Below are 26,242 nucleotides of genomic sequence, written 5' to 3' on the forward strand. Positions count from 1 at the left end.
ACAATCCTGAAAAAAATCTTAGGTTACAAAAAATATTAAGCAACCCAACCGTTTCCAACACTGACAATAAAGTAATAAACCAGTATATCAGAATGATTTCTGAAGGATCATGTGACACTGAAGACTGCAGTAATGATGCTGAAAATTCAGCTTTGATCACAGGAATGAATTATATTTTAAAGAATATGGAAATAAAAAAGTGTTATTTTAAGTTGCAATAGTATTTCATAATACTAGCTATAATAAAAATAAATAATTTCTGTGTTTATAAAATAAGTGTTGCGGAAAGAGATTTATATATATATATATATATATATATATATATATATAATATATATATATATATATATATATAACTAAATCTAAAATAAATATATATGCATTTTTTTATGTCTAAAATAACCTAAGACCACCAAAAAGTGTAGTTTGTACTGTAAATAACTTTGGAGAAAATGAAGTCAAGTTTTTACAGCTTTACAGTAATAAACTGGAAATATTGTGAAATTCATTAATTATGACACAAACTCAGTTTCAGCTGTAAAGCAGAAGATAGCAGAGTCTTTATTTTGCATTATTGATTTATTTATTACTGTTAAGCTGCTTTGACAGAATTAATTAAAAAAAAGTTAATTATATATGAATTGTATTTTTAAGCGTCTTTAGTCCTATTATAAATAGTTTGTTTTCAGAATCTTTCATCAGAATGTAATTGTTTGCTCCAGCTCTAAAAACCTAATTTTTAGCTGAATGTTATACTGAATATCCTGTTTCACAAACATTTTCTGTACCCTTTTAAAAGCTTTTTATTTTCATTTATTTTTTAAATAATTTATTTAATATTTTTTTAGCTATTTTAGTAATATCTATCATAACACACTTCTGTTATTTGTTTGCAGTTGATTAGTATTCGCTTTTCACATCGTTTTTGTTAAAGCACCGATAACTTGCAAAGATAAAACTAGTGCATCTTTAGAAATCCTCCATTGCAGATGTGTTTCTGATGTGTGTTTCAGGTATCGTCTCGAACCCTGTGGGTTTTGCTGCGTCAGTATCTGGGTCGCGGGCTGCGATGTCTGCGTCTGCGCGGCCTGCTGCTGTCTGTGCGCCGCGGCGCATTCCTCACAGAGTCCTGGCTGCAGGCGCTGCGCTCCAAGTGCCCTCGTCTGCGCAGACTCTGCCTGCAGCACACAGACCTGCGCAATTTACGCAGCTGCCGTCTGCTGCCCCCTTCACTGCAGGTGCTGGAACTGAGTTTTTGTGAAGTCGCGTCCGGATTCTTCTCTCACGAACCTGAGACGGACGGCAAAGCGGCGGCGTCGCCCCTCGCGATAGAAACCCTCGTCCTTAATAAGGTGCCGTTGTTCTCCGATCAGCACCTGCGCAGTCTCTGCACGTGGAGGCAGCTGAGTCATCTGGAGCTGCGGGATCTGAGCCGGGTGAGCGCAGGCGGGCTGAGGAGCTGCGTTCCTCCTGGCGCGCAGACGCTCGGCCGCCTCAAACACCTGGAGCTGGAGACGTGGAGCCTGGCGCAGATGGTGGCGCTGGGGCTGGGCACGGGATGGCCGGGGCTGGAGAGACTGGGACTGGGCGGAAACGAGGTCAGTCCGGGACTTCTGTCTGTCAGCCGCCTGCAGGACCTGCGCTGGCTGCGTCTGCACAAATGCAGACTGAGCCAGAAGATGGTGCTCAAATGCTGCAGGTGTGTAGATCATTGAACTCTTTTTACAGTTTTTTACAGACGCTAGGACAATACTTAGATCACGATTGCAAAACTCTTCACACAATTCTCCAAACCGACTTTCAGCTTAACAAAGCAGTTCATTTCACATTCAAAATGCACTACAACTACCAAAACACTTTATTCAGGTCTCAAATAAACTCATTCTTCCAGAACACTAGCAAAGGTTGACAGCCGACAAACACACTTTGTCAGCCACAAAACTATGAGCTAAAAAACACTTTGTGCACTAAGTAATATCAAAATACAAGAATTTGTATAGACACCATCCACTGATACAGATACAATAGTAATGCTAATGCATTTTTAGATTTTAAAATATGTTTCAATAAAATATCGCTGTTGAATTTTGCTGTCTTATTCAGTTTTGCATTATGTTATTGTTTTGAACATAAGTTTTGAAAACAGTATGTAAGCACGTGCAAAATGTCCTGTACATACAAAGATTTTTGTCAGTTGTTGTGTCTGAGTGAAAAAAGAATTCATGAAATTTGAGAGATGTAGTCATTGAATGCATTTTGTGCCAAATCAATGATAATCGATCCTCAGTTTAGCCCACATAGACTTCTGTTGTGCTCACTGTGTCAAGAGTTCTGCAAAAGTGACCTAAGTATTGGGAAATGTGTCCTAGCGTCTGTAAAAATCTGTAATATTTAGGGGTTCGAGCACGAAGTGCTGAAACCCTCTTGTAATTTTTAAGATTTTTTAAATTATTATTATTCCGCACTAAAACTGAACGGGCAGCCCAAACCATAAGGCCTAGAAAGCTGAAACTTGGTCAAATCGTAGTAGTATTGCTCTCTACTCAGATCCAAAGGCTCGCCCCAATCGGACTAAAGGTGGCGCTAAAACGTAAAAAAAACTAAAATTTTAGACATTTTTGGCCTGAGCTCGTACACCGTTTGTTTTAGACTCAAAAACGTTACATCGTTGCATTCCTTGGGTCCTACTTTTGCGAACTAGTCCTAGGTTTTTCGGCCAATCGGAACCAAACCCCTGCAGAAATATTCTCTGGACACTGAATCAATAATTATCAAAAAAAAAAAGTTGAAGTTTTGACTCACGGTCACAAAGGGACGCCAAAACGTTCGAAAGCAGCAGGGCCACTTTTACTAAAATGGCTATAACTTTTGAACGGAGTGAGATATCTTCACCAAACTGGGCACACATGTGGATAAGCTCAATCTTTGCTCAAATCAAAAAAATTGCAGAGCTTGACCATTTGGTGGCGCTATAAGATGGAAAAAACCATATAAACGGCTATAAGTACGCAACCGGTGGTCCGATCGACTGGAAAATTGGTATGCAGTGTCTTGGTCCAATATGGCACAAGTGTCTATGAGGACACTGGCATATCTCAAAAAACATGGCCGCCATTGGCCAATGAAGTTTACAACAGTTTTTACAATTATGCCGGATTATGATTACAGTGAAACCTGAATATGACATGCAAACTCTCAAAAGGACCTGCAGTGTTTTCTTACCTATCATTTATTATAGAAATCTCTTAGAAGCCAAAAAGGCCTTAAATGCTCGAACCCCGGTAATTGCTGCTTGCAGCTATATTTTATATAGTTTTTTCTTTCAGTTGTTGTATTTGAAAGTCATGCAGTGTGATATTTTTTTTATTTTTTTTTTAAAGTCTATTTTGCTCACTAAGGCTGCTTTTATTTGACAAAAATACGGTAAAATGTGAAATATTATAATTTAAAACAGCTGTTTTCTATATGAATATCTGTTCAAATGTAATTTATTTCTGTGATGCAAAGCTGAATTTTCAGCATCATTACTGCAGTCTTTAGTGTCACATGATCCTTCAGAAATTATTCTAATAAACTGATTTGCTGCTCAAGAAACATTTCAGATTATTATTAATGTTGAAAACAGTTATTTTTGTGGAAATCGTCATGCATTTTATTTTTCAGGATTCACAGGTAAATAGTTTATTTTCAAAAGAAAAGCATTTAGCATTTGAAATCTAAATCTTTTGTGACATTATAAATCTATTTATTACCACTTTTAATCAATTTAAAAGTCCTTCACTGTTTCTGCAAAAACAATTTAGCTTTTTACATTTTACAATATATAGACATGGAAAACAGCTATTTTAAATAATATTTCACAATATCACAGTTTTTTTCATTATTAAATGCAGCCTTGTTTGCATTTTCTCTTCCCTTTGAAAGTTGATTTCATATTGCTTACTAATTTTGAATTCTATTTATTTCGCACAATTTTTATTGTTGGTTTGCATTATTTCATTAGTATTATTTTTCCTTACTGTTACAAACCTATAATATAATAAATAATGTTTTTTTGCTTCTTTTTTTTAGAGGCATTACACAACAGGACAGTGGCTACATATTACTTTTCATTTCACATTTATTTCTATAGTTCTTTTTCATATAGTTCCAAATGCATTTTGAAATTGCTACACATTCCAAATGCCAAATGCTGAAAGTTTGAGATGTGAATGTTGTGTGCAGGTCTCTGACGCAGCTGCGCGTGCTGGAGTTCAGCGAGGTGGAGTTTGTAGAAGATGAGGAGGTGAAACCGGAGGAGACAGACGGACAGGAGAGCAGCGAAGACGATCCTGTGCCGAACCTCAGACGCACCTTATGCTCCTTGCTGCCCGAATGCAACCTGTGTTTCAGCAGCTGCACGCTCACCATCAACAGAGACTGACTCCTCACACTGATTCTGATGAGGACGTGTTTGTCAGGAACAGACTGAGAACAAACACCCTCACCATCACTGAGACATGCACAGAACATACAGTTTTACTGTAAAATAAAATGATTGCATCTGTCAATATTGAATACTTTATTGTGAGAATTGCAGGTTTTTCTCCTTTTGGTCAAATGTGTTGTTTTCATGATGGTTTGTACAAGTGCTTACAGTGCTTGCAGTACTTGAATTTGACTTTTTGAAATTTAAAGCCTGGAAAACTCTTGAAAATAGCAATATTCCTGAAGAGGTTCTTGGAAAGTGCTTGAATTACTGAAAAATAAAAGAAATGTTGATTTTTTTTTCAATAAACACTTATTTTTTCACACAAAATTCAGCAATTCAAAAACATTACATTGTTTAGCTTATTTCAGTTAACCTCATAAAAATAACGAGCTAAACCAGTAGTAGTACTGACAGTGTTGTGTAAACTTCGCTGAACACGAAAACAGATGAACCGAATCAATTGAGTGAGTCTTTTACGCTGATTCACTGTTTCAAAGCGCTCCAATTCGTTCGCAAATCATTTGATTCAGATCGGGACTTCGAATCACGAGTCATTCGATTCAGATTCAGATCGGGACTTCGAATCACGAATCATTTGATTCAGATTCAGATCGGGACTTCGAATCACGAATCATTTGATTCAGATCGGGACTTCGAATCACGAATCATTTGATTCAGATCGGGACTTCGAATCGCCAATCATTCGATTCAGATCGGGACTTCGAATCACAAATCATTCGATTCAGATCGGGACTTCGAATCGCCAATCATTCGATTCAGATCAGGACTTCGAATCGCGAGTCATTTGATTCAGATCGGGACTTCGAATCGCGAGTCATTTGATTCAGATCGGGACTTCGAATCGCGAGTCATTTGATTCAGATCGGGACTTCGAATCACTAATCATTTGATTCAGATCGGGACTTCGAATCACGAATCATTTGATTCAGATCGGGACTTTGAATCACGAATCATTTGATTCAGATCGGGACTTTGAATCACGAATCATTTGATTCAGATCGGGACTTTGAATCGCGAGTCATTTGATTCAGATCGGGACTTCGAATCGCGAGTCATTTGATTCAGATCGGGACTTCGAATCACTAACCATTTGATTCAGATCGGGACTTCGAATCACAAATCTTTTGATTCAGATCGGGACTTTGAATCACGAATCATTTGATTCAGATCGGGACTTCGAATCACAAATCATTTGATTCAGATCGGGACTTCGAAACACAAATCATTTGATTCAGATCGGGACTTCGAATCGCGAGTCATTTGATTCAGATTCAGATCGGGACTTCGAATCACGAATCATTTGATTCAGATCGGGACTTCGAATCACGAATCATTTGATTCAGATCGGGACTTCGAATCGCCAATCATTTCGATTCAGATCGGGACTTCGAATCACAAATCATTCGATTCAGATCGGGACTTCGAATCGCCAATCATTCGATTCAGATCAGGACTTCGAATCGCGAGTCATTTGATTCGGATCGGGACTTCGAATCGCGAGTCATTTGATTCAGATCGGGACTTCGAATCGCGAGTCATTTGATTCAGATCGGGACTTCGAATCACTAATCATTTGATTCAGATCGGGACTTTGAATCACGAATCATTTGATTCAGATCGGGACTTTGAATCACGAATCATTTGATTCAGATCGGGAATCGCGAGTCATTTGATTCAGATCGGGACTTCGAATCGCGAGTCATTTGATTCAGATCGGGACTTCGAATCACTAACCATTTGATTCAGATCAGGACTTCGAATCACAAATCATTTGATTCAGATCGGGACTTTGAATCACGAATCATTTGATTCAGATCGGGACTTCGAATCACAAATCATTTGATTCAGATCGGGACTTCGAATCACAAATCATTTGATTCAGATCGGGACTTCGAATCACAAATCATTTGATTCAGATCGGGACTTCGAATCACAAATCATTTGATTCAGATCGGGACTTCGAATCACAAATCATTTGATTCAGATCGGGACTTCGAATCACAAATCATTTGATTCAGATCGGGACTTCGAATCGCGAGTCATTTGATTCAGATCGGGACTTCGAATCGCGAGTCATTTGATTCAGATCGGGACTTCGAATCGCGAGTCATTTGATTCAGATCGGGACTTCGAATCGCGAGTCATTTGATTCAGATCGGGACTTCGAATCGCGAGTCATTTGATTCAGATCGGGACTTCGAATCGCGAGTCATTTGATTCAGATCGGGACTTCGAATCGCGAGTCATTTGATTCAGATCGGGACTTCGAATCACAAATCATTTGATTCAGATCGGGACTTTGAATCACGAATCATTTGATTCAGATCGGGACTTCGAATCACAAATCATTTGATTCAGATCGGGACTTCGAATCACAAATCATTTGATTCAGATCGGGACTTCGAATCACAAATCATTTGATTCAGATCGGGACTTCGAATCGCGAGTCATTTGATTCAGATCGGGACTTCGAATCGCGAGTCATTTGATTCAGATCGGGACTTCGAATCGCGAGTCATTTGATTCAGATCGGGACTTCGAATCGCGAGTCATTTGATTCAGATCGGGACTTCGAATCGCGAGTCATTTGATTCAGATCGGGACTTCGAATCGCGAGTCATTTGATTCACATCAAGACTTCGGAGCACATATCACAAATCATTTGATTTAGAACGGAACAGGCTCGTGAATCACTTCTCAAATTTAATGATTCAAATCAAATGATTCGTGATGTGTGATGTTCATTAATCAGATCGGGTTTTTAGAGTGTGGATCACGAATCATTTGATTCAGTTCTGTACCTATTTATTATTCCAGAAAGACAGGGAACATCCACTAACATTAGGCACATCCACCATAAACAATACAAATAATCAACATAAATACATTTATTAACATAAAGTATTATACCCACAACAATGAGGGAAAAAAAACACAAGGAGCAAGAATCAATATAAAAAAATAAAAAAAGACATCACAAAAATACATTAAAATAATAAATATTTAAGTTTCGGGACTTTGGAGCGCATATGGCATCATTCAGATTAGGATTTCAAAGCGATTTTGAAATTCTTTTTTATGTTTTATTTCTTAAACTCTAGAAAACATCAAAATAAAGAAAAAAGAAATTCAGTATACACAAACAAATCCCTTAAAAAAGTTAACCATTGTTTTAGTATAGTAGCTGTAGTATACTTCGTAATGCCTTAGTAGGGAATGTATACATGTGCTTTGCTTTATTTTTGCACATTTTTATTTGTACTTTTTTTTTTAATCTTTAGAATTTAAAAGAGAAGACATGGTTTGATAAGAGAGATCACTGATTGAAAATCACAAAAACATCTTTATACATCGGTCATGGAACGTTTATCTGTAACGTTTTAGTTGGACGTTCGTCTGACGCTTTGTAAATATTAGTGTTCGTTTCAGAACGTTGAGGGAACATTCGAAACTAACGTTCCTATAATGTTTGCAACATAATACAGTGGATTTAAAAAAATCAAAAAAAGTGCTTGAAAAGTCTTTAATTTTACAATATCTGTCATGAGCGTTTTACCATTTTGCATAATAAGACAATTGGGAATTTAAAATAGCCTACTTGTATTTGCAGTAGCTGATGTATTGTTTTGTATTTTTGGCATTACGTTTTTGTTAAAGTTAGGTTATATTATTTATAACTAGATGTGTATATATATAAAAAAAAAAAAAAAAAAAAAAACAGAACTGAATGCCATAGCCCCAGTTATATAAACTACTGCGCGTCTCCGCGCCGGCTGGTGGCGAAGTAAGCGCGCCGCCGCTCGTGCCCGAGTTCAGCGAGGAAACAGTTGCTGTAGTAACGCGGACGTGCGCGTCTGAGGCTGAACATGTGAGTAAATAATCGCATTTAGCTAAAGTTAATCATCTCGGTATGGTTATTAATAAAGCGAGAGAAGCGATATTTCAATCAGTAAACACATTCGAGACGTTTCGAACAGGTTTAGAGACCAACTGTGGCTGTTTGCTGTGTTTAGAATGAGATCAAGCTGTTCTTCTGAAACATTCTCAAGCTATAAGACTGAGAGAGCCTGTGATTTTCTTGATTAAAACACATTTTTAGAATCCTAGCTAACGGAACAATCTCAGAACGTTCTGACAAGGTTCTCTCAGAGTTATGAACAAACATCGAGTAAGAAGACGTTAGACGTTAAAGTGATCTGGTCTGATAATGTTCTAAAAACGTTAGCACAAAAACATCTTTATACATCGTTCATGGAACGTTTATCTGTAACGTTTTAGTTGGACGTTCGTCTGACGCTTTGTAAATATTAGTGTTCGTTTCAGAACGTTGAGGGAACATTCGAAACTAACGTTACTATAATGTTTCCAACATAATACAGTGGATTAAAAAAAAAAAATTTTTAACTAGACGTTTTTGAATGTTCAAAAATAACATTTTCCTAAAACATATATTTTTGTTAGCTATGATCATATTCATTTTAATAAATTTTAAGTTTAATCAGTGTTGATTTGTCATGTCTGCAGTGAATATCAGTGTCAGTGAAGATGATGGATGTTTGTGTCTGTGTTGATCATTTCCAGCGAATTGCACAGATACTGTTTGAACTGAACTGAGCTGGATGATGATCACTGAGTTCAAAGATGAACTGACTTTACTATTGTTCTTTTGCATTGTTGATAAACTATTTTCCTATGTAATTCTGTAAAGCTGCTTTAAAGGGGTCATCGGTTGCCCATTTGTTGCCAAGTTCATATGATTCTTTAGGGTCTCAATGAAAAGTCTATAATATACTTTAGTTAAAAATTCTCAATAGTAGTGTAATAAAGCACCCTTTTACCTTGTTAAAATCAGCTCTGCAAAAAATCAACTCATTTTATTGCATGGTCCTTTAAATGCAAATGAGCTCTGCTCGCCCCGCCCCTCTCTAATGTGGGATTATGAGCCGTAATGTTTACTTTAGCCGCGTTTAACTGTGAAACTTGCCAACAAGCACATTATTAAGAAAGGCCGTTTGCAAAGATGCATAAAAACCCCTTAAACTCACTTCTGCTGTGGGTGAAGCTGCATCAGGAACGATTCACACGAACACAGACGCATATGTAGATCAGGGATCGGCGCTTTCCCTTCAAAAATGAAAGTAGCATTAATCCTCTGCGTCTTCAGCGGCTCAGATGTCTGGAGTAAATGACGACTGCTTTGTTCATTATTACATCCTCAATCAATCACAATGTCGATCGGAGTCAGACTGTTTGAGCTCGGTGAGGGCGGGGCTAAGGTAAGGAGCTCATGTCAATCAACTATCGTGGGAGGGGCCTCTGTCTGTGTGTCGCCACACCCACAAGAAGCTGAGAATGACCTGATTTTAAAAAGCTATTACCTTTAAAAATGAAACAAATACCACTGGGTGTATTTTTATCATTGTAGGGTGGTTGTGTTCACAAACTGACACACATTAATGCTCAAACAACATGGAAAAGTGAGTTTTGCATCCGATGACCCCTTTAAAACAATCTGTATTGTTACAAGTGCTATATAATAAAGGTGACTCTGTGTTTGTGAGTAATGGATCAGTGTGTGATGTTGATGTTGTCGTAGGTTTGCTGAGGTGAAGGTGGGATGTCTGCGTTAAAGAGTCTGGTACCTGCGCGCTTCCTCACGCTCGCCGCTCACCTGGTCATCGTCATCACCATCTTCTGGTCACGGGTGAGACGAGACCGCATGCCTTTTACAGGTTTACCAGAGTTTAAGAGTCTGGTGACTGATGTGTGTGTGTGTGTGTGTGTGTGTGTGTGTGTGTGTGTGTGTGTGTGTGTGTGTGTGTGTCTGTGTGTGTGTGTGTGTGTGTGTGTGTGTGTGTGTGTGTGTGTGTGTGTGTGTGTGTGTGTCTGTCTGTGTGTGTGTGTGTGTGTGTGTGTGTGTGTGTGTGTGTGTGTGTGTGTGTGTGTGTGTGTGTGTGTGTGTGTGTGTGTGTGTGTGTTACAGGACAATAACATCCAGTCATGTCTGCCACTGGAATTCACAGAAGAACAATTCAGAACAGAAGATACACGGTAAAACACACATTCAGTGTTTTATTTATCACAGGACGATCATTCCTGCATTTTGGTGGACTTTACATGACTGCATATTCAGCTGATCTGATATATACTGTTGTTTTTTAATGTGTGTGATGTCTGACTCTCTTCAGATATGTGTTTTGATGGTTGTCTGTCTGTCTGTCTGTCTGTCAGGCTGCTGGTGGCTCTGTCTGTGACTCTGGGTCTGTTTGTGATTGAACTGGCTGGATTTCTCTCTGGAGTCTCCATGTTCAACAGTAACCAGGCTGTGCTGTGTATCCTTACTAACACACACACACACACACACACACACACACACTCTCAGTTAAAATGATTCTGATAGTGGAGAATCGAGCAGCATCAGTCAAACAGCTTAAATAAAAAACAGCTTTTACACAATAATTTATTTAAGCTTTTAAACACTCTGGAATGTCTTTTCCCATGGACTTCTGTTATAATACTGAGCATATATATATATATCATTATCTCTGGTAATCAATATTATGTCACAAGTACTAAATGTTATGGGAGGTTACATCTGCCATGGAATAAAAATATACACTGTCGCACAAAAGTTTGTAATCAGAAAGAAGTCTCTTCTGCTCTTCAAGACTGCATTTATTTGAAAAAAAAAAAAAACAGAAAAAAACAACAATATTGTAAAATGTTATTACAATATAAAATAATGTTTTTTTTATATATATATACTTTTTAATATACTTTTCTATACTAAATATCATTTATTCCTGTGATGCAAAGCTGAATTTCAGCATCATTACTCCAGTCTTAAGTGTCACATGATCCTTCAGAAATCATTCTAATATGCTGATTTATTATTAGAATTATCAATGTTGGAAAAAAATTTAATTCTTTTTTTCAGGGTTTTTTGATGAATAACAAGTTAAAAACAACAGCATTTATTCAAAATATAAATCTTTTCTATCAATGTATATCTATGCAGTCACTTTTCATTCATTAAACACATCCTTGGTGAATAAAAGTAATAATTTCTTTAAAAAAAAAATGAAGAATAAAATTTACTGACCACAAACTTTTGAACAGTAGCGTATATTGTCAGAAAAGATTTCTATTTTCAATAAATGCTGTTCTTTTTAACTTTTAATTTATCAAAGAATCCTGACAAAAAGCATTGCATGTTTCACAAAATATTAAGCAACACAACTGTTTTCAACATTGATCATTCTAATAATAAATCAGCATATTAGAATGATTTCTGAAGGATCATGTGACACTTAAGACTGGAGTAACAGCTGATCAAAATGAGCTTTGCATCACAGGAATAAATTCTATTTTAAAGTATATTAAAATAAAATGTTTTTTTTCAGCATTTTTGATCAATAAATGCAGTCTTTATGAGCATAGAAAAACATTACAAGTCTTTTGAGCGGCAGTGTATATTGGAACTTTAATTCTCACAAATCTGCAATTTTCTTGCAAAAGAGTTGAGTGTGTCATAATAACCCATTCTGATCTTACGTCAATAAAATCTCCTTCAGTGTGTTTTCCTGAACATTCCGTCAGCTCTGTTCTCTCACTCCAGCGCCTGCGTCAGTCTGTCCTGCTTTGTTTTCCAGCAGTGGCCGTGCTGGACGTACTGGATCATATTCAGCCTCTGCAGGTCCGTCTCCTCACTCACTCATTCATATTAGAAGCATTTTATAACTATTACAAATCATCAGATCTAGTCAATGACTGTAGGCTTTCCTGTGGCTCAGGATCAAATGAAAAAAATACAATTTCTAGACAGTGTTGGGGAAAGTTACTTTTAAAAGTAATGCATTACAATATTGAGTTACTCCCTAAAAAAGTAACTAATTACGTTACTTAGTTACTTTTTACGGAAAGTAATGCGTTACGTTACTTTTGCGTTACTTTTTAAATCTGGGCAGGGCTTGCTTGTTTGTTTTTAATATAAAAAGTTGTATTTTTGTCAAATGTAAAAGCCTTTTCACAGCAAAAGCCTCAGGTTTAGAGAAAAGTAAATCTCCGTCTGTACAGTAGACCGCAGAAGAACAAATGTCAACTCTTCAGCAATAAAAAAGGAAAATAAATGTAAGATTATCTTGAGTAATTTTTGCTTATTAGTATGGATGAATTGGATCATCGAAGGTCGGCAGCAAAGACATCGGTTAATAAAATGGGATTGAATGCATAAAGGATATTTGTATTATTGAACATTTAATTATTGCAGGTTTTTATTCATTTTGAGGAACATTGTATCTGTTTTTCAGTGAGTGAGATGAATTAATGCATGTTCACATTTATTCTAGAACTAAAGTAACATCTTACAATTTAATCAATAAATGAGAGGAAAAAGTAAATGCGTTATTTATTTGAAAAAGTAACATTTTTTTCTTTTACTTTACTAGTTACTTGGAAAAAGTACAATTATTACGTAACTTGCGTTACTTGTAATGCTTTAACCCCAAAACTTTTTCTAGATATGGCTATGTGTTGGTTATAGTACATATTTTGGTATATTAAAACAGTTATTGTAATGAAAATGAACATTTTATGCTGCATATTTTATCTGAACTGTCAAATGAATGGAGCACCTATTCATTTATCACGTTTGTTTGTGTCACAGTGTGATTCCAGCTCTCTTTGAGTTCATTCTGCTCGTTTCGCTCAAGTCAATGTGAGCCATTCTTCAGCCGAGGACATGAAGACCGACTGAAGAAAACACCGATTCTGTTGATCATGGGTTTTTCAGTTTGTTGCACAGATAGAGATGAGCTCAGATGTCAGAGATTCACCTCAAGAAATGTAGAGATTTGTAGATATTTTGCTTTTTTGTGTTTTTTATAAAGGAATTAAACATGAATTTTCCTGTCTGTGTTGTATCTTTGTACATTTTTATTTGAATTTTTTAATGGAATTTGATGCAATACTGTTGTACACATATTTATGCAAGCACATTTACACCACATCAGAAAAAATATGCTTTGGTAAATCATAATTATGACATAAAAAGATTTCAAGTCTAATTATGAGATTAAATTATGTCATAAAAAGACAAATTACGAGAAAAAAAAGTAATTTTTATATTAGTTTTGACTGTAATAACTATGACTTTTTATTTAATAATTATTTCATAATCATTTATACATTTTTCGTTATAATTTTCAACATTCATAATTTAGACTTTTATGTCATAACTATAACATGAGATCACATACATTCGATCTTAATCTCACAATTGCGTTATATAAATTAGTATCTCATAATTTATACTTGTATAATCTCATATTTCTCATATCATACGTATTTATGTCAGAATTTCAACTTTTTATGCCACAATTATGATTTAATAAAGCATGTGTTCTCTTAAGTGGCAAAAGTAGGTTTCTATTATATACAATAATGTAATATGCATAAATGTATGAAGAATACAGGTTCAGGTGTCCTGGAAATATTTTAATTGTTTATAAAGGAGGTAAAAACACAGTTTATGCACCTGTCAGTTTTGAGATTTTAGGCGTGTGGAGTGTTTTTTCAGACTAGTAGAAAGAAAACACTGAAGAAGATGCTGTTAAGTGTTTCTTTTATAGCACTTTATCTATTTGTGTCAATAGATTTCAATGAAAATACATACTTTTAAAGGCAATGAGTTTTTTCTGCTACACTGAGATATAAATCTCCACTTCAGTAGCACTTACACACACCAAACTTTACATTTGTATTCCTGTCTATATCCTGAAGGTTTTTACAGAGGGATTTGTTCATATATAATTTGCTTGTTTATAGACAAAACGTTATTCCCCCCCAAAATTTTGTTTTGTCTTTTCTGAATTAAGTGAAAAAAATGAGATACCCAAAAATCCGTCCGTAAAAGGTAAAAACATTTGACTCTAATATGTCCAAAAAATTATTTTAACTGACTTCGTCCAGTGTTTATATTTTTGTACTAGAAAAATATGCAAATTAGCGCATGTTTTGATATAGTGCATATTTAAACCTACAATTTTAGAAAAAAAAAAGTTTATCAATTATCCGTGTAATAAATCAACTGGGTAAGGCCTTAAAGGGACTTTGCTATTAGTTATTTTATTGACCTTCAGATGTAAAAAAAAACATCTTTCTCGTTGATGTTTTCCCTATAAATTCAATGCGCATGCGCGAATCTCTGTGGCGGAGCCTAAATGATTGGCACGTCATTGGTCCAATGAGCGTTCGCGTTAATGGGCCAATCAGCAGAGAGTTTCTAGCGGCCGGGCCAATAGAATAGAAGCTAGTTTTCATTTTAAATCCAGGCGGTTGAAAGTGAGAAACGGAAAAGCAGAAACACAGACATAGAAGCTGAATAATCATCATGCAGGTACAATAAACAATTATTAATCATCTCATTTAGATATAAACGCGGGTGTATGTGTGTTTACGAGATGTTAGTATCGCGCGGCGAGTGTTTTATATCAAATCAAAGTGTTTTGTGTCATTGTCGAGCTAGCAACTAGTGCTAAATACACCCAGACGTTAGCTTTGTTTTAATATTTGTGTTTTATTCTACTTCTGAGAGCTGTTTTAGCTGTTTATTTGATCAGTGAGTGTTGAATTTGAGGTGTTTTTGTGTTTTTAATCAGAATAAAGAGAACAGGCAACCCAGAGCTCTCCAATCACAGGTAAGGCCTGCATCTCATCTGTTTAATATAACGTTATTCATCGTTTTGTTTTGAAGGATGAGTTTTTAATGGTCATATTGTGTGTTTGTGGCTCAGGTTTCTTGTGTTGCTCCGTTCAGAGTTGGCATGAATCCAGACACGCATGCTGTCACAGGTAAAAACTTCAGAACAACGAACAAACACTTTATAACGAGCTATTCTGTTGATTTACTAACGTTACTAGTCAAAAGCTTTTGAACCGTTGGATTTTTAATGTTTTTTTTAAGTCTCTTCTGCTCACCAAGCCTGCTTTATTTGATCCAAAGTACAGCAAAAACTAATGTTGTGAAATATTTTTATTATTTAAAATGGCTGCTTTCTATTTGAGTATTTTAAAGTGTAATTTTATTCCTGTGATGTCAAAGCTACATTTTCAGCATGATCACTCCAGTCTTCAGTGTCACATGATCTGTTGCTCATACTATTACTATTATTGTTAATATTATATTACAAAAGCTTTTTATTTTGGATAAATGCTGATCTTTAATTTCTAAGAATCCTGGAAAAAACGGTTCAACTTTTTAAAATATTGATAATTGATGTTTGTTGAGCAGCAAATCAGTATATTAGAATGATTTCTGAAGGATCTTGTGACACTGAAGACTGGAGTAACAGCTGAAAATATTTGACCAGCAGTCAAAGGCTTTGCAATAACAATTTAGTTATTTAATCAAATACAGTAAAAATGGTGATATTGTGAAATCTTACCATTTAAAATAACTTTTCTGTTTTAGTATATCTTTACAACTGTTTTTACTATTTAAAGTAACTGCTTTCTATTTGAGTATTTTAAAATGTAATTTATTCCTGTGATTTCAAAGCTGAATTTTCAGCATCATTATTCCAGTCTTCAGTGTCACGTGATCTGTTGCTCAAACTATTTATTATATTACAAGAGCATTTATGATGAAAGAATCCTGAAGAAAAAAAACCTGGCTCAACTGTTTTGAGTATTGATACATTTTTTTTTTTTTTTTAAGCTCAAATCTGCGTATTAGAATGATTTCTGAAGGATCTTGTGACATTGAAGACTGGAGTAATGATGCTGAAAATTCAGCTTTGACCACAACAATAAATTTTAAAGTATATTCAAATAGAAAGCAATTATTTTAAATGGTAAAAATGTCACAATTTGACTGCTGTTGCTGTACTTTAGATCAAATAATGCAGGCTTGGTGAGCAGAAGTGACTTCTTTAGAGTCATTATACATCTTGCTGTTGAAAAACTTTTGACTGGTAGTTTTCTATCCTGTGGATGGTTGAAAGAGCATTGCAGTATGACAGTGTGTGGTCTTCTTTCAGGTCCTGGAAGAGTTCCAGTGAAGTCAAACTCAAAGTGAGTTCACTTTAAATCTGCTTCATGTATCCGGTTTAGTTCAGCCAATTAGATTTGCTTTTCTTCCTCAGTTCTTTTGTCTTGTTGTTCCAGTAGAAATATCTTTTTGTGAAAAGCACACTAGTTTAGTTAGTCACTTTTTCAGGAAACTAGACTTGATGTCTTTATGCATCTCCAGTAAATGTACCTTGATGTAAGAAAGTTTAGATATTTGTACTGGAGAACAAGATGAAACCGAGGATGAACATCATAATGTTTATTAACTGCCGTTCTCTTTCACTCAGGAAATTCACCATCAAAGACTTCGACATCGGCCGTCCGCTGGGAAAGGGCAAGTTCGGTAACGTGTATCTGGCGCGAGAGCGAAAGCTGAAGGTGATCGTGGCTCTGAAGGTGCTGTTCAAGTCTCAGATGGAGAAGGAAGGTGTGGAGCATCAGCTGAGGAGAGAAATCGAGATCCAGTCTCATCTCAGGTGTGTTTCAGCTCCTCTTACTTCCTTTAGAAGCTCTTAAGGGGAGACACTGCAGGCAAAAACTTTTCATGCACCTAATAAGTTTGAGATTTTAGGCTTTTTGGTGTTTCATAAAGCGTTTTTTCAGACTAATGGAAAGGAAACACTTAGACACTTAAGTGTTTCTTTTATAGCACTTTATCTATTTGTGTCAGATTTCAATTACAATACAGATTTTTTTTTTTTAAAGGGCAAAATTTGTTTTTTCTCCTACACTGAGCCATAAATCTCCACTTCAGCAGCACTTACACACAACTTTACATTTGTATTCCTGTCTATATCCTGAAGGTTTTTACAGAGGGATTTGTTCATATATAGTTTGCTTGATTTTATTTTATTCCCCTAAAAATGGTCAAATATAGCGTTTCCTGTCTGTTCTAAGGTTTTTTTTTTTATATATATATATGTGACAATGACCCTCAATTCCCTCTGTAAAAACTTGATTGTCAATAAAATTAAAGGATTAATTAGAATTAAGAATATTGAAACTGACTTCATCCAGTGTTTAGATCTGTGTACTAAATTTATGCAAATTAGTGCATATTTCATTAAATGCCTCATTTGCATATTTAAACCTAACATTTAAGAAAAAAAGGGTAACACTTTACAATAAGGTTCCTTAGTTAACATTAGTTAACCACATTAGTTAACATGAACTAACAATGAACTGCACTTATACAGCATTTATTAATCTTTGTTAATGTTAACTTCATTTACTAATACATTAAAATCTTGTTAACATTAATGCAGTGTGAACTAACATAAACAATAAACAACTGTATTTTGTTAACTAATGTTAATGAAGATTAGAAAATACAGTAACAAATGTATTATGGTTGGTTCATGTTAGTTAGTACATTAATGTTTGACTAATGAACCTTATTGTAAAGTGTTAACAAAAAATGTTTGCAATTATCAAAGTAATCAATCAACTGGGTAAATAAGGTTTGTTTTTATTATTTTTTTTTTTTAATAACCCTATTCACCTGCAGTGTTTCGCCTTAATGATCTTGCAGAAACTAAAAACCCCTTTTTCCAGGCATCCGAACATCCTGCGCTTCTACAACTACTTCCACGACGACACTCGTGTGTTCCTGATTCTGGAGTACGCGCCGCGTGGAGAGATGTACAAAGAGCTCCAGCGCTGCGGCCGCTTCGACGATCAGCGCTCCGCCACCGTGAGTGATCCAGACACGTTCAGCTCCGTCTCATCGCTGTCTGTGGCTGATATTGATGCTAGTTTTGTGTGTTTGTAGTACATGGAGGAGCTGGCTGATGCTCTTCAGTACTGCCATGAGAAGAAGGTCATCCACAGAGATATTAAACCTGAGAACCTTCTACTGGGATACAGAGGAGAACTCAAGATCGCAGACTTCGGGTGGTCCGTCCATGCGCCCTCACTCAGGTAACAATCACCCATACTCCTGTTCTCAGTGTTTGTCATGCTTTCCGGTACAGACATCTAAATATTCATATGATAAGACATGAACATGCATGGTAGAGTAATTGAAGAGCAATAAGTGTAGAGTTTTAGAATTAATATTGTAAGGCTGTGCAGTTAATCAAAATTCAGTTTTGATTTCGGCTTCAAACGATTATGAAAATACAATAATCAAGAAAATTATTGCTCCCGCTTTCACTCCTCTATAAAAGCCCAATTTCACGTGCAAATCAGAATCATGTAACTTGCATAAAATGGGGCGTGCTTGATTTATTTATTTGATTATGTGTTTTTAAAAGCACGAAAGCGAATTTTTGCTGTTCTGTGTATGCGTTCAGAGACGGAACAGAACACGGACAAGTAAAGTGAATGTTTGGCTTAAGATTGCAAATATGTCAATGCGGTGTTTGGTGATTTATTTGTGTAAACCTTCATCAGTTATGTCTGAAATAAACGTAAACGGTTGAGAATGAAAATCTGTGTGTAACAGTATATTGGATCTATGCAGCATTTAAAGCGTCCACAAGTAATATTCCTCCTGCCGTCTCTGTCTTTTGTTGTTTGAACATTGAACACAAAGACAAAATTGCTCGCTGCTCTTGACGAAGGGACTTTTGTAGTTTTTAAAAGAAACAAAGCATGTTTTATTCTTACAGTGAAGACTATGCTTTATTTTACATTCAGTTAATTGTTACATTGTATTGCTGTCTTTAAATCAATCATATAATAACAAAGATGAATTTAAAGTTCCGGACCCACTCATAATCGTGATTACAATATTGAGACAAATAATTGAGATTATGATTTTTGCCATAATTGAGCAGCCCTACAATATTGGCTTTTTTTCTATCAGCTGGTCAAACTTAAAAGCATCCATTTGTATGGTGTGTGTTTCAGACGGCGGACCATGTGCGGGACTCTGGACTATCTGCCTCCGGAGATGATCGAGGGACACACTCACGATGAGAAGGTGGATCTGTGGTGCATCGGTGTGCTGTGTTACGAGTGTCTGGTGGGAAACCCTCCGTTTGAGACGGCCAGCCACACAGAGACGTACAAGCGCATCACCAAGGTCTGTGTGTCTCTGCTTTATAAATGTCGTAGTAGCATTTATTATACTGCCTCTGATTTCTACTGTACATGCTTTTTGTTTTTTATTATTATTCTGTAAAGTAACTTTAGCTGTCTGTCAGCCGAAATGCTTCAGCCTGAGCGCTGCTTCACTCATACTCGAGTTAAAGTTTCTTATGATAAATTCTAAGGAGTTGTTAATGTTCTCAAGTGCCGAAATCTATTCTTGGACCCAAAATTATTTAGTCTTAGGAAAAGTGTCAATTTAAACTAGTTCCGTTTGACACCTATTTGTGGGGTTTATAGAGCAAAAAGTCACCTCACACACACTTGTGAGTAATTACTGTTTACATCATGAGTAGTTGGTGCTGTGTCAGTTGTGCACATCTCTAATAATAATGTATTATATGTAGCTATAGTTCTGTAGTAATGGTTCATATTTGCAAGTATTAACCATTACTACAGTTTACTATGAAGTTATAACTAATGCACTATATTTTTAGCAACTGAAATTCAGCCATAAATGCAGTTTTAGTAAGTCAGCTAGAAAGAAAATGACTCATATTAGCGTTTTGCTAAATATGCACTATATTCACGTTATTACTGAACCTGTTGTCTTCCAGGCCTTTTACAAGGTGCCTAAAGTACTTGAATTTGACCTTTTTGAAATTTAAGGCCTGAAAACTCCTGAAAATGGCAATGTTCCTGAAAAGGTACTTGGAAAGTGCTTGAATTATTGAAAGACAAGGCATCTAAGGGTTTAATTTTGCCAATAAGCGCGTATCTTTATGCAAAATTCATGCAATTCAAAAAAAACATTATACCCTTTTCGCTTCAAGTAATGTCAGAACTATTGAGCTAAGCTAGTTGTAGTACTGACCTGTCGTGTAAACCTGACTGAAGATGCATAAAGAGAAACTGATTAACCAAGAAAATTGAGTCGTTTATGCTGGAACCGCTCCGATCGATTCAAACTCATGACTTCAGTCATTTCAAGCAATTCACTAGCAAAAACCACATCAAATTAAAAGACATTCATTTTCCAATTTCAACATCACTTGTAATGATTTGAAAAGGCACATATTGATGGGTAAAACAGCTTTTCGAAACTCAATCAGTTAGACCTTTGCCTCGCAAAATGATTCACTGTTTCTAAGCGCTTCGATCGGATTGCGACTCGTTTGTTTCAAATCGTGAATCATTTGCTTCAGAGCCAGATTTCAGTGAGGGTTTGCGAATCATTTGCTTTAGCTTGTAACTTCTGAGGTCCGTTCTTCGTACGTCGCTAGCTCTGTTAGCTGGATTTGATTGTTGTGGATTTGTCCTGATCTTGGATTGTTTCGTTCTTCGATGCACATCTTGGACTTGCTGTCATAGTAACAGGTCCGTAGGCTCAGGAGCAGGTTTATTTCATGTAAACAGGATTTAGGCTGCGCTCCTGGCGGATTATGATTGGTTGAAATGGCAGGTCACATCTGATTGGTTAAAGAGCACAACTAACGCAGACTGTTCAAAAGTTTGGGGTCAGTATATTCTCCAACATTGATCATTCTAATAATAAATCAGTATATTAGAATGATTTCTGAAGGATCATGTGACTGAAGACTGGAGTAAAAGCTGATAAAAATTCAGCTTTTCATCACAGGAATAAATTCTTTTAAAGTATGTTAAAATAAAAAATAAAAAACATTTTATATTGTAAAAACATTTTGCAGTGTGTTTTTTTTTTTTTTTTTTTTTTTTTTTTTTCTCCTGTATTTTTAATCAAATGCAGCCTTGATGAGCATAAGAGCATAAGTTTTACTGACCCCAAACTTTTAAACGGTAGTGTGTGTATATAAAAAAATAAAAATAAAATAACATATCAAGGAAAAACGTGTAACATGGGCAGCACTGACTCAATTAATTTGTTCACAACTTTTTGCCAGCCCTCTCTCCTGGCTTTTGCAGCATTTGCTGTGTTTCCCGGTGTCTGTATTAAAGTTTGAAATTCTCCATAACCCTCTAATAAAAGCTCTTGCTCCCCTTGAGAAAAAAAATTGAGCTCGCTCTTTTGCCATTTGGTCAACCAATCGAAGGGGTTGTGATCAGTGTTTGTACTATCAAAACATATCGCCTTTTAAACGAATGCGCAATCCTAGACGACTCAATCCAGCCATACTAATCATCAACAACAGGTTTGCTCAAAGAACCAAATTAGCCACATCGTAATTAGCACCTTGATCTCATCTCATGTGTCAGTTCATCTCACATGAATCAAGCCACATACGAAGAACGGACCCCAGAACAGTTTCGCAAATCTTTTGCTTTAAATCGGCTCTTAGATCGATTGTTCAGAAGTTACGAACTGAATCTAATGATTCTCAGCTTCGTGAATCTTTTGCTTTAGATCGGATCTTTGTACCGTGGATTGAAAATCATTTGATTTTAGATCGGGATTTCAGTGCAGGTTTGTCAATCTTTAGCTTTAGATCGTAACATCTGAACAGTTTCGTGAATCTTTTGCTTTAGATCAGATCTTCATACCGTGGATCATGAATATTTGATTCAGATCAGAACTTTGTAGCACGGATGGCAAATTATTTGCTTCAAATCAGGATTTCTGAGCTATTTCGCCTATTATTATTTTATATATTTTTTTTATAATTTATTTTTTTCTTAAATGGTAGAAAACATCAAACCATTAAGGCTGTACAATTATAAAAACTAAGGATTTGTATGCTTGTGTTGTCTTTTAAAGAAAATTAACTGGTTTTACTATAGTAAAAGTATAGTATACTTTATAATTCTTTAGTATAAATATGTGACCCTGGACCACAAAACCAGTCTTAAGTCGCTGGGGTATATTTGTAGCAATAGCCAAAAATGCATTGCATGGGTCAAAATTATTGATTTTTCTTTTATGCCAAAAATCATTAAGAAATTAAGTAAAGATCATGTTCCCTGAAGGTTTTTTTTTTTTTTTTTTTTTTTTTTTTTTTTTTTTTTTTTGGTAAAATTCCTACTGTTAATATCAATGTAATTTCTGATTAGTAATATGCATCGTTAAGAACTTAATTTGGACAACTTTAAAGGTTATTTTTCTCAGTTTTTTTATTTTTTATTTTTTTATTTATTTTTTATTTTTTGCATCCTCAGATTCCAGATTTTCAAATAGATGTATCTCGGCCAAATATTGTCATATCCTAACAAACCATACATCAATAGAAAGCTTTCATATGATGTATACATCTCAGTTTTGTGAAATTTAACCTTATGACTGGTTTTGTGGTCCAGGGTCACATATAGAGTTTGAAGTACTTTAATCAAAAGTAGTGCTTAAAGTTCTTAAATTTCATTTTACAGTGCATGTACAAACCTTAAATCTAAAGTATTCCAACCACTTTAAGTATTTAATCAAACTAATTTAAAACAAAAACAAATTCTGTTCTTAAAATGTTGCAATAAATTGCTGCGTGTGTAATTTTAACTGATTGGACACAACTCTACAAGTTTGAGTATTGCTTTTAATTTAATTGCATTACTGATTAATGTTCACTTCAGGAATTCAAATTAAGTTTTGTCTTTATGAATGCTACCATTTTTTTTTCTTAGCATTTTTAATGTTTTTTGAGAGTGCCAAATAACAAAATGCCAGCTGTGTACTTAATGTTTGTTGAATGTGTGTCGCAGGTGGATCTTCAGTTTCCGAAAGTGGTTTCTGAAGGCGCTCGTGACCTGATCTCCAAGCTGCTGCGTCACAGTCCGTCCATGCGTCTGCCGCTCCGGAGCGTGATGGAGCACCCGTGGGTCAAAGCCAACTCACGCCGGGTCCTGCCGCCCGTCTGCAACCCGCAGGCCGTCCCTCATCACTGACTCCTGCAGCTCTCCGCTCAAGGACCTGTTTGAGACATGCAGGACTGCTGATCTGAGTTCACTGGTGGTTGGTTATTCTATGAGAGCTGAATGGCACTTCACTGTGTCAGAAACACCTGATGGAGGGCTGGATTCACCCTGTGTGTGTGTATATATGAGCAACATTAATTGGTTAAAAGCATATTTAATTGACCGTTAATGAGCTGAGATGTAAACAAACTCTAAAGTTTGTTCTATTCTGTTTTACACTGTCATGTGTAGATGTAGTTCTGTTTATATTCATGTTTTACTGTCTTTTATGAATGTCTTATAGTGTATCTGTCAAATATAAAAAAGCTTTGAGTATGTTTGGTGTCGTGGCTTTTTGTTTTGCACAGGGTCAATGTTATGCATTCAGATCATTTCTTTTGGAGACACTGCTGCAACTTGGTTATGTTTTGCAAAACATACTAGTAATTGGTAATTAGCAGTGTTGGGAAAAGTTACTTTTGAAACTAATGCGTTACAATATTGTTACTTTTATATATAAAGTAATGTTACATTACTTTTGAGGGGTTTTTTGGCAACTGTAAAGGCAGTTTCACATTAAAAGTGAAAAGAATAAGCCTCAGGCTTCTGAAGGAAGTGTCTCTGGAAGACTTGCAGTCCTTGGACACGAAGTCCAAAATTTTAGTGCGTTTCTTTCACATACGTCAAATGTGTTAATGCTTGCTACAGATGTGAAAACCCAGAAAATTGAACCTGATCTGAATGTTATGATGGTTGAAAGTTTCGGAGGTAGTGTCAACATGATCGTGTCTGAACGTGATGCATTTATTTCTAAAAGTGAATTTTGGGGGTGTCAGTTAATAAATGGGAAATCTAATTTTTCTACCAAAGCTGCAGTTTTTGTAAGTCAACTAGAAAGAAAGTTACTCAAGCTAGGACTGTTATGTATTCGCATTTTTACTGAACCTGTTGTCTTCCACAGTTCGAACAAGGTGCTTAGTTCTTGAATTTGACTTGGAAATTATAGGCCTGGAAAGCTCTTGAAAAAGCAATATTCATGAAGAGGTGCTTAAAGTGCTTGGATTACTGAAGCTCTTTTTTTTTTTTTTTCAATAAGCATAGTCTATTTCTTTATGCAAAATTCAAAACTTTTTACTTTTTTCCTAATATTTCAGTTAATGTCATAAAACTGTAAAGACCCTTTTTCACCAAAAAAGTCAGGCTGAAGGAAGTGTCTTTGGAAGACGTGCAGTCAAAATTTGTCACCAAAACACCTCTCAAAATGCTTGCAACGGATGTGAAAACACAGTCAATTGATCCCAATCTAAAGAGGCTGATATTTTCGTGTAAATTTTAAAGTAATACATTTACTAGTTACTGGAAAAAGTTATTAGTACGCAACTCGCATTACTTGTAATGCGTTGCACCCAGTGCTGGTAATTCATTGACTGCTACTGAAATATTGTCTAGTTCCTGCTGGTCAAATTACTTAAATGGACCAAAAAAAAAAAAATATATATATATAATTTCTGTAATTTACTCTCCATGTCATTCTAAACCTGTTAAACGCAAAAGATATTCTGAAGGCTGATGGTAGCCATTGACTTCCATTAATTTTTTTCCACACTGTGGTGAGTCAATGGGTACCATGAACTGTTTATTTGTCATCTTTAATGCTAAACAGAAGAGGAAACTAATACAGGTTTATAACTATTTGAGGGTTAGTAAGTGACAATTTTTATTTTGGGGTCAACTATCACTTTACCTTATATAGAAATATTAGATTTAGCTCTTTAGATAGTTTTATAGAGGAATTTTTTCGTTCTTAATGGCAAAACTTATTTGTTACAAATAGCATTTTAACATAAAAGTAACGTTATACGGTAACATAAAAGTCTGGAGTAGTTACATGCCGGAAAACTTAGGTTTATGTTTAAAACACAAACTCAGAAACTGCAAAAATAGCTGAAATGCAACTATTAAATATACGATTATGCGGGTGTTACAAAGATAATTTATGTCTGGCACAGTTTTTACTACTTTATCTTTGTTTGCGTTGGTCGTGACGTTTAATGGTGTGACTAGCCGAGAGGCGTCGTGATCAGCGACTGCTCAGCGGTAGCGTGGCCGAGCGGTCTAAGGCGCTGGATTAAGGCTCCAGTCTCTTCGGGGGCGTGGGTTCGAATCCCACCGCTGCCACATCGTTTTTATACGGTCTCATAGGAGCACTATTGGAGCCGAAATATGTCGTTGAATCTGTTAGACTACACTCTATAAAAACCTAATGATAGATTCGCAAAGTTTCCAAAACTTTGAGTCATTTTGTTTCGAATCAGTGATTCAAAGCGTTTTTCGAACTGTCAAAATCACATCATTTTTGCAAACGAGGCTGTGCTGCGTCTTAGTTGTTTCGAAACGTTTTAAAACCGTTTGTATGTTTTTTTACCCGATCTCGGATCAGTTTTATTTGCATTTCACTTGTATTTGTTTCATAAGTAAGAGTTGCGGTTAATAGTCACAGCCACAAACCCTGCAAATTAAGGAGAGACACTGCATGTAAAATGCTGTTTTTTCATGCACCTGTCAAGTTTGAGATTTTGGGCTTTTTGTTTCTTCATAAAGTGTGTGTTTTCAGATTAGTGGAAAGAAAACACCCAAAAGACAGTTAACTCTTTCTTTTATAGCACTTTATCTATTTGTGTCAATAGATTTCAATTACAATACATATTTTTAAAGGCCAAGAGTTTTTTCTTCTACACTGAGGCTGAGCCATAAATTTCCACTTCAGTAGCACTTACACTTGCACTTAAA

General features: G+C 35.8%; 3 protein-coding genes and 1 non-coding gene across 4 annotated transcripts in view; all 4 read left to right on the forward strand.

Annotated features, from left to right (window-relative positions):
• Window positions 1-4,724, forward strand: part of LOC141288811 (F-box/LRR-repeat protein 12-like) — a 6,622-nt gene extending 1,898 nt beyond the window's left edge. The window contains exons 3-4 of the mRNA XM_073820979.1: window positions 1,014-1,699; window positions 4,225-4,724. Coding sequence (XP_073677080.1) covers window positions 1,014-1,699; window positions 4,225-4,423 — 885 coding nt within the window. The 3' untranslated portion in view covers window positions 4,424-4,724. The remainder of the gene's footprint in view (window positions 1-1,013; window positions 1,700-4,224) is intronic.
• Window positions 4,725-8,306: 3,582 nt separating this feature from the next.
• On the forward strand, window positions 8,307-13,394 carry tmem107 (transmembrane protein 107). The gene is made up of 6 exons (XM_073821145.1): window positions 8,307-8,360; window positions 10,089-10,196; window positions 10,476-10,543; window positions 10,724-10,824; window positions 12,092-12,188; window positions 13,158-13,394. The coding sequence occupies exons 2-6, from the start codon at window positions 10,110-10,112 to the stop codon at window positions 13,210-13,212; spliced, it is 408 nt and encodes a 135-aa protein (XP_073677246.1). The 5' UTR covers window positions 8,307-8,360; window positions 10,089-10,109; the 3' UTR covers window positions 13,213-13,394.
• Window positions 13,395-14,827: 1,433 nt separating this feature from the next.
• On the forward strand, window positions 14,828-23,788 carry aurkb (aurora kinase B). Its single transcript, XM_073820905.1, has 9 exons — window positions 14,828-14,888; window positions 15,151-15,189; window positions 15,286-15,343; window positions 16,531-16,564; window positions 16,849-17,037; window positions 18,116-18,254; window positions 18,333-18,481; window positions 19,415-19,589; window positions 23,261-23,788. The coding sequence occupies exons 1-9, from the start codon at window positions 14,883-14,885 to the stop codon at window positions 23,441-23,443; spliced, it is 972 nt and encodes a 323-aa protein (XP_073677006.1). The 5' UTR covers window positions 14,828-14,882; the 3' UTR covers window positions 23,444-23,788.
• A 1,760-nt stretch (window positions 23,789-25,548) lies between these two features.
• trnal-aag (transfer RNA leucine (anticodon AAG)) lies at window positions 25,549-25,630 on the forward strand. Its single transcript has one exon. It is a non-coding gene; the product is annotated as a tRNA-Leu (tRNA).
• Window positions 25,631-26,242: the final 612 nt, after the last annotated feature.

Source organism: Garra rufa, chromosome 16 (assembly GCF_049309525.1).
Source record: "Garra rufa chromosome 16, GarRuf1.0, whole genome shotgun sequence".
In the NCBI taxonomy this organism is placed as follows: domain Eukaryota; kingdom Metazoa; phylum Chordata; class Actinopteri; order Cypriniformes; family Cyprinidae; genus Garra; species Garra rufa.

Bases quoted from the DNA above. Each gene is read 5' to 3' on its own strand.
- tmem107 (XM_073821145.1), top strand. From the start codon at position 10,110: ATGTCTGCGTTAAAGAGTCTGGTACCTGCGCGCTTCCTCACGCTCGCC. The intron at 10,197-10,475 runs GTGAGACGAGAC...TGTGTGTTACAG, and splicing joins TCACCATCTTCTGGTCACGG to GACAATAACATCCAGTCATG. The intron at 10,825-12,091 runs GTATCCTTACTA...ACATTCCGTCAG, and splicing joins CAGTAACCAGGCTGTGCTGT to CTCTGTTCTCTCACTCCAGC.
- aurkb (XM_073820905.1), top strand. The intron at 18,482-19,414 runs GTAACAATCACC...TGTGTGTTTCAG, and splicing joins GTCCATGCGCCCTCACTCAG to ACGGCGGACCATGTGCGGGA. The intron at 19,590-23,260 runs GTCTGTGTGTCT...TGTGTGTCGCAG, and splicing joins CGTACAAGCGCATCACCAAG to GTGGATCTTCAGTTTCCGAA.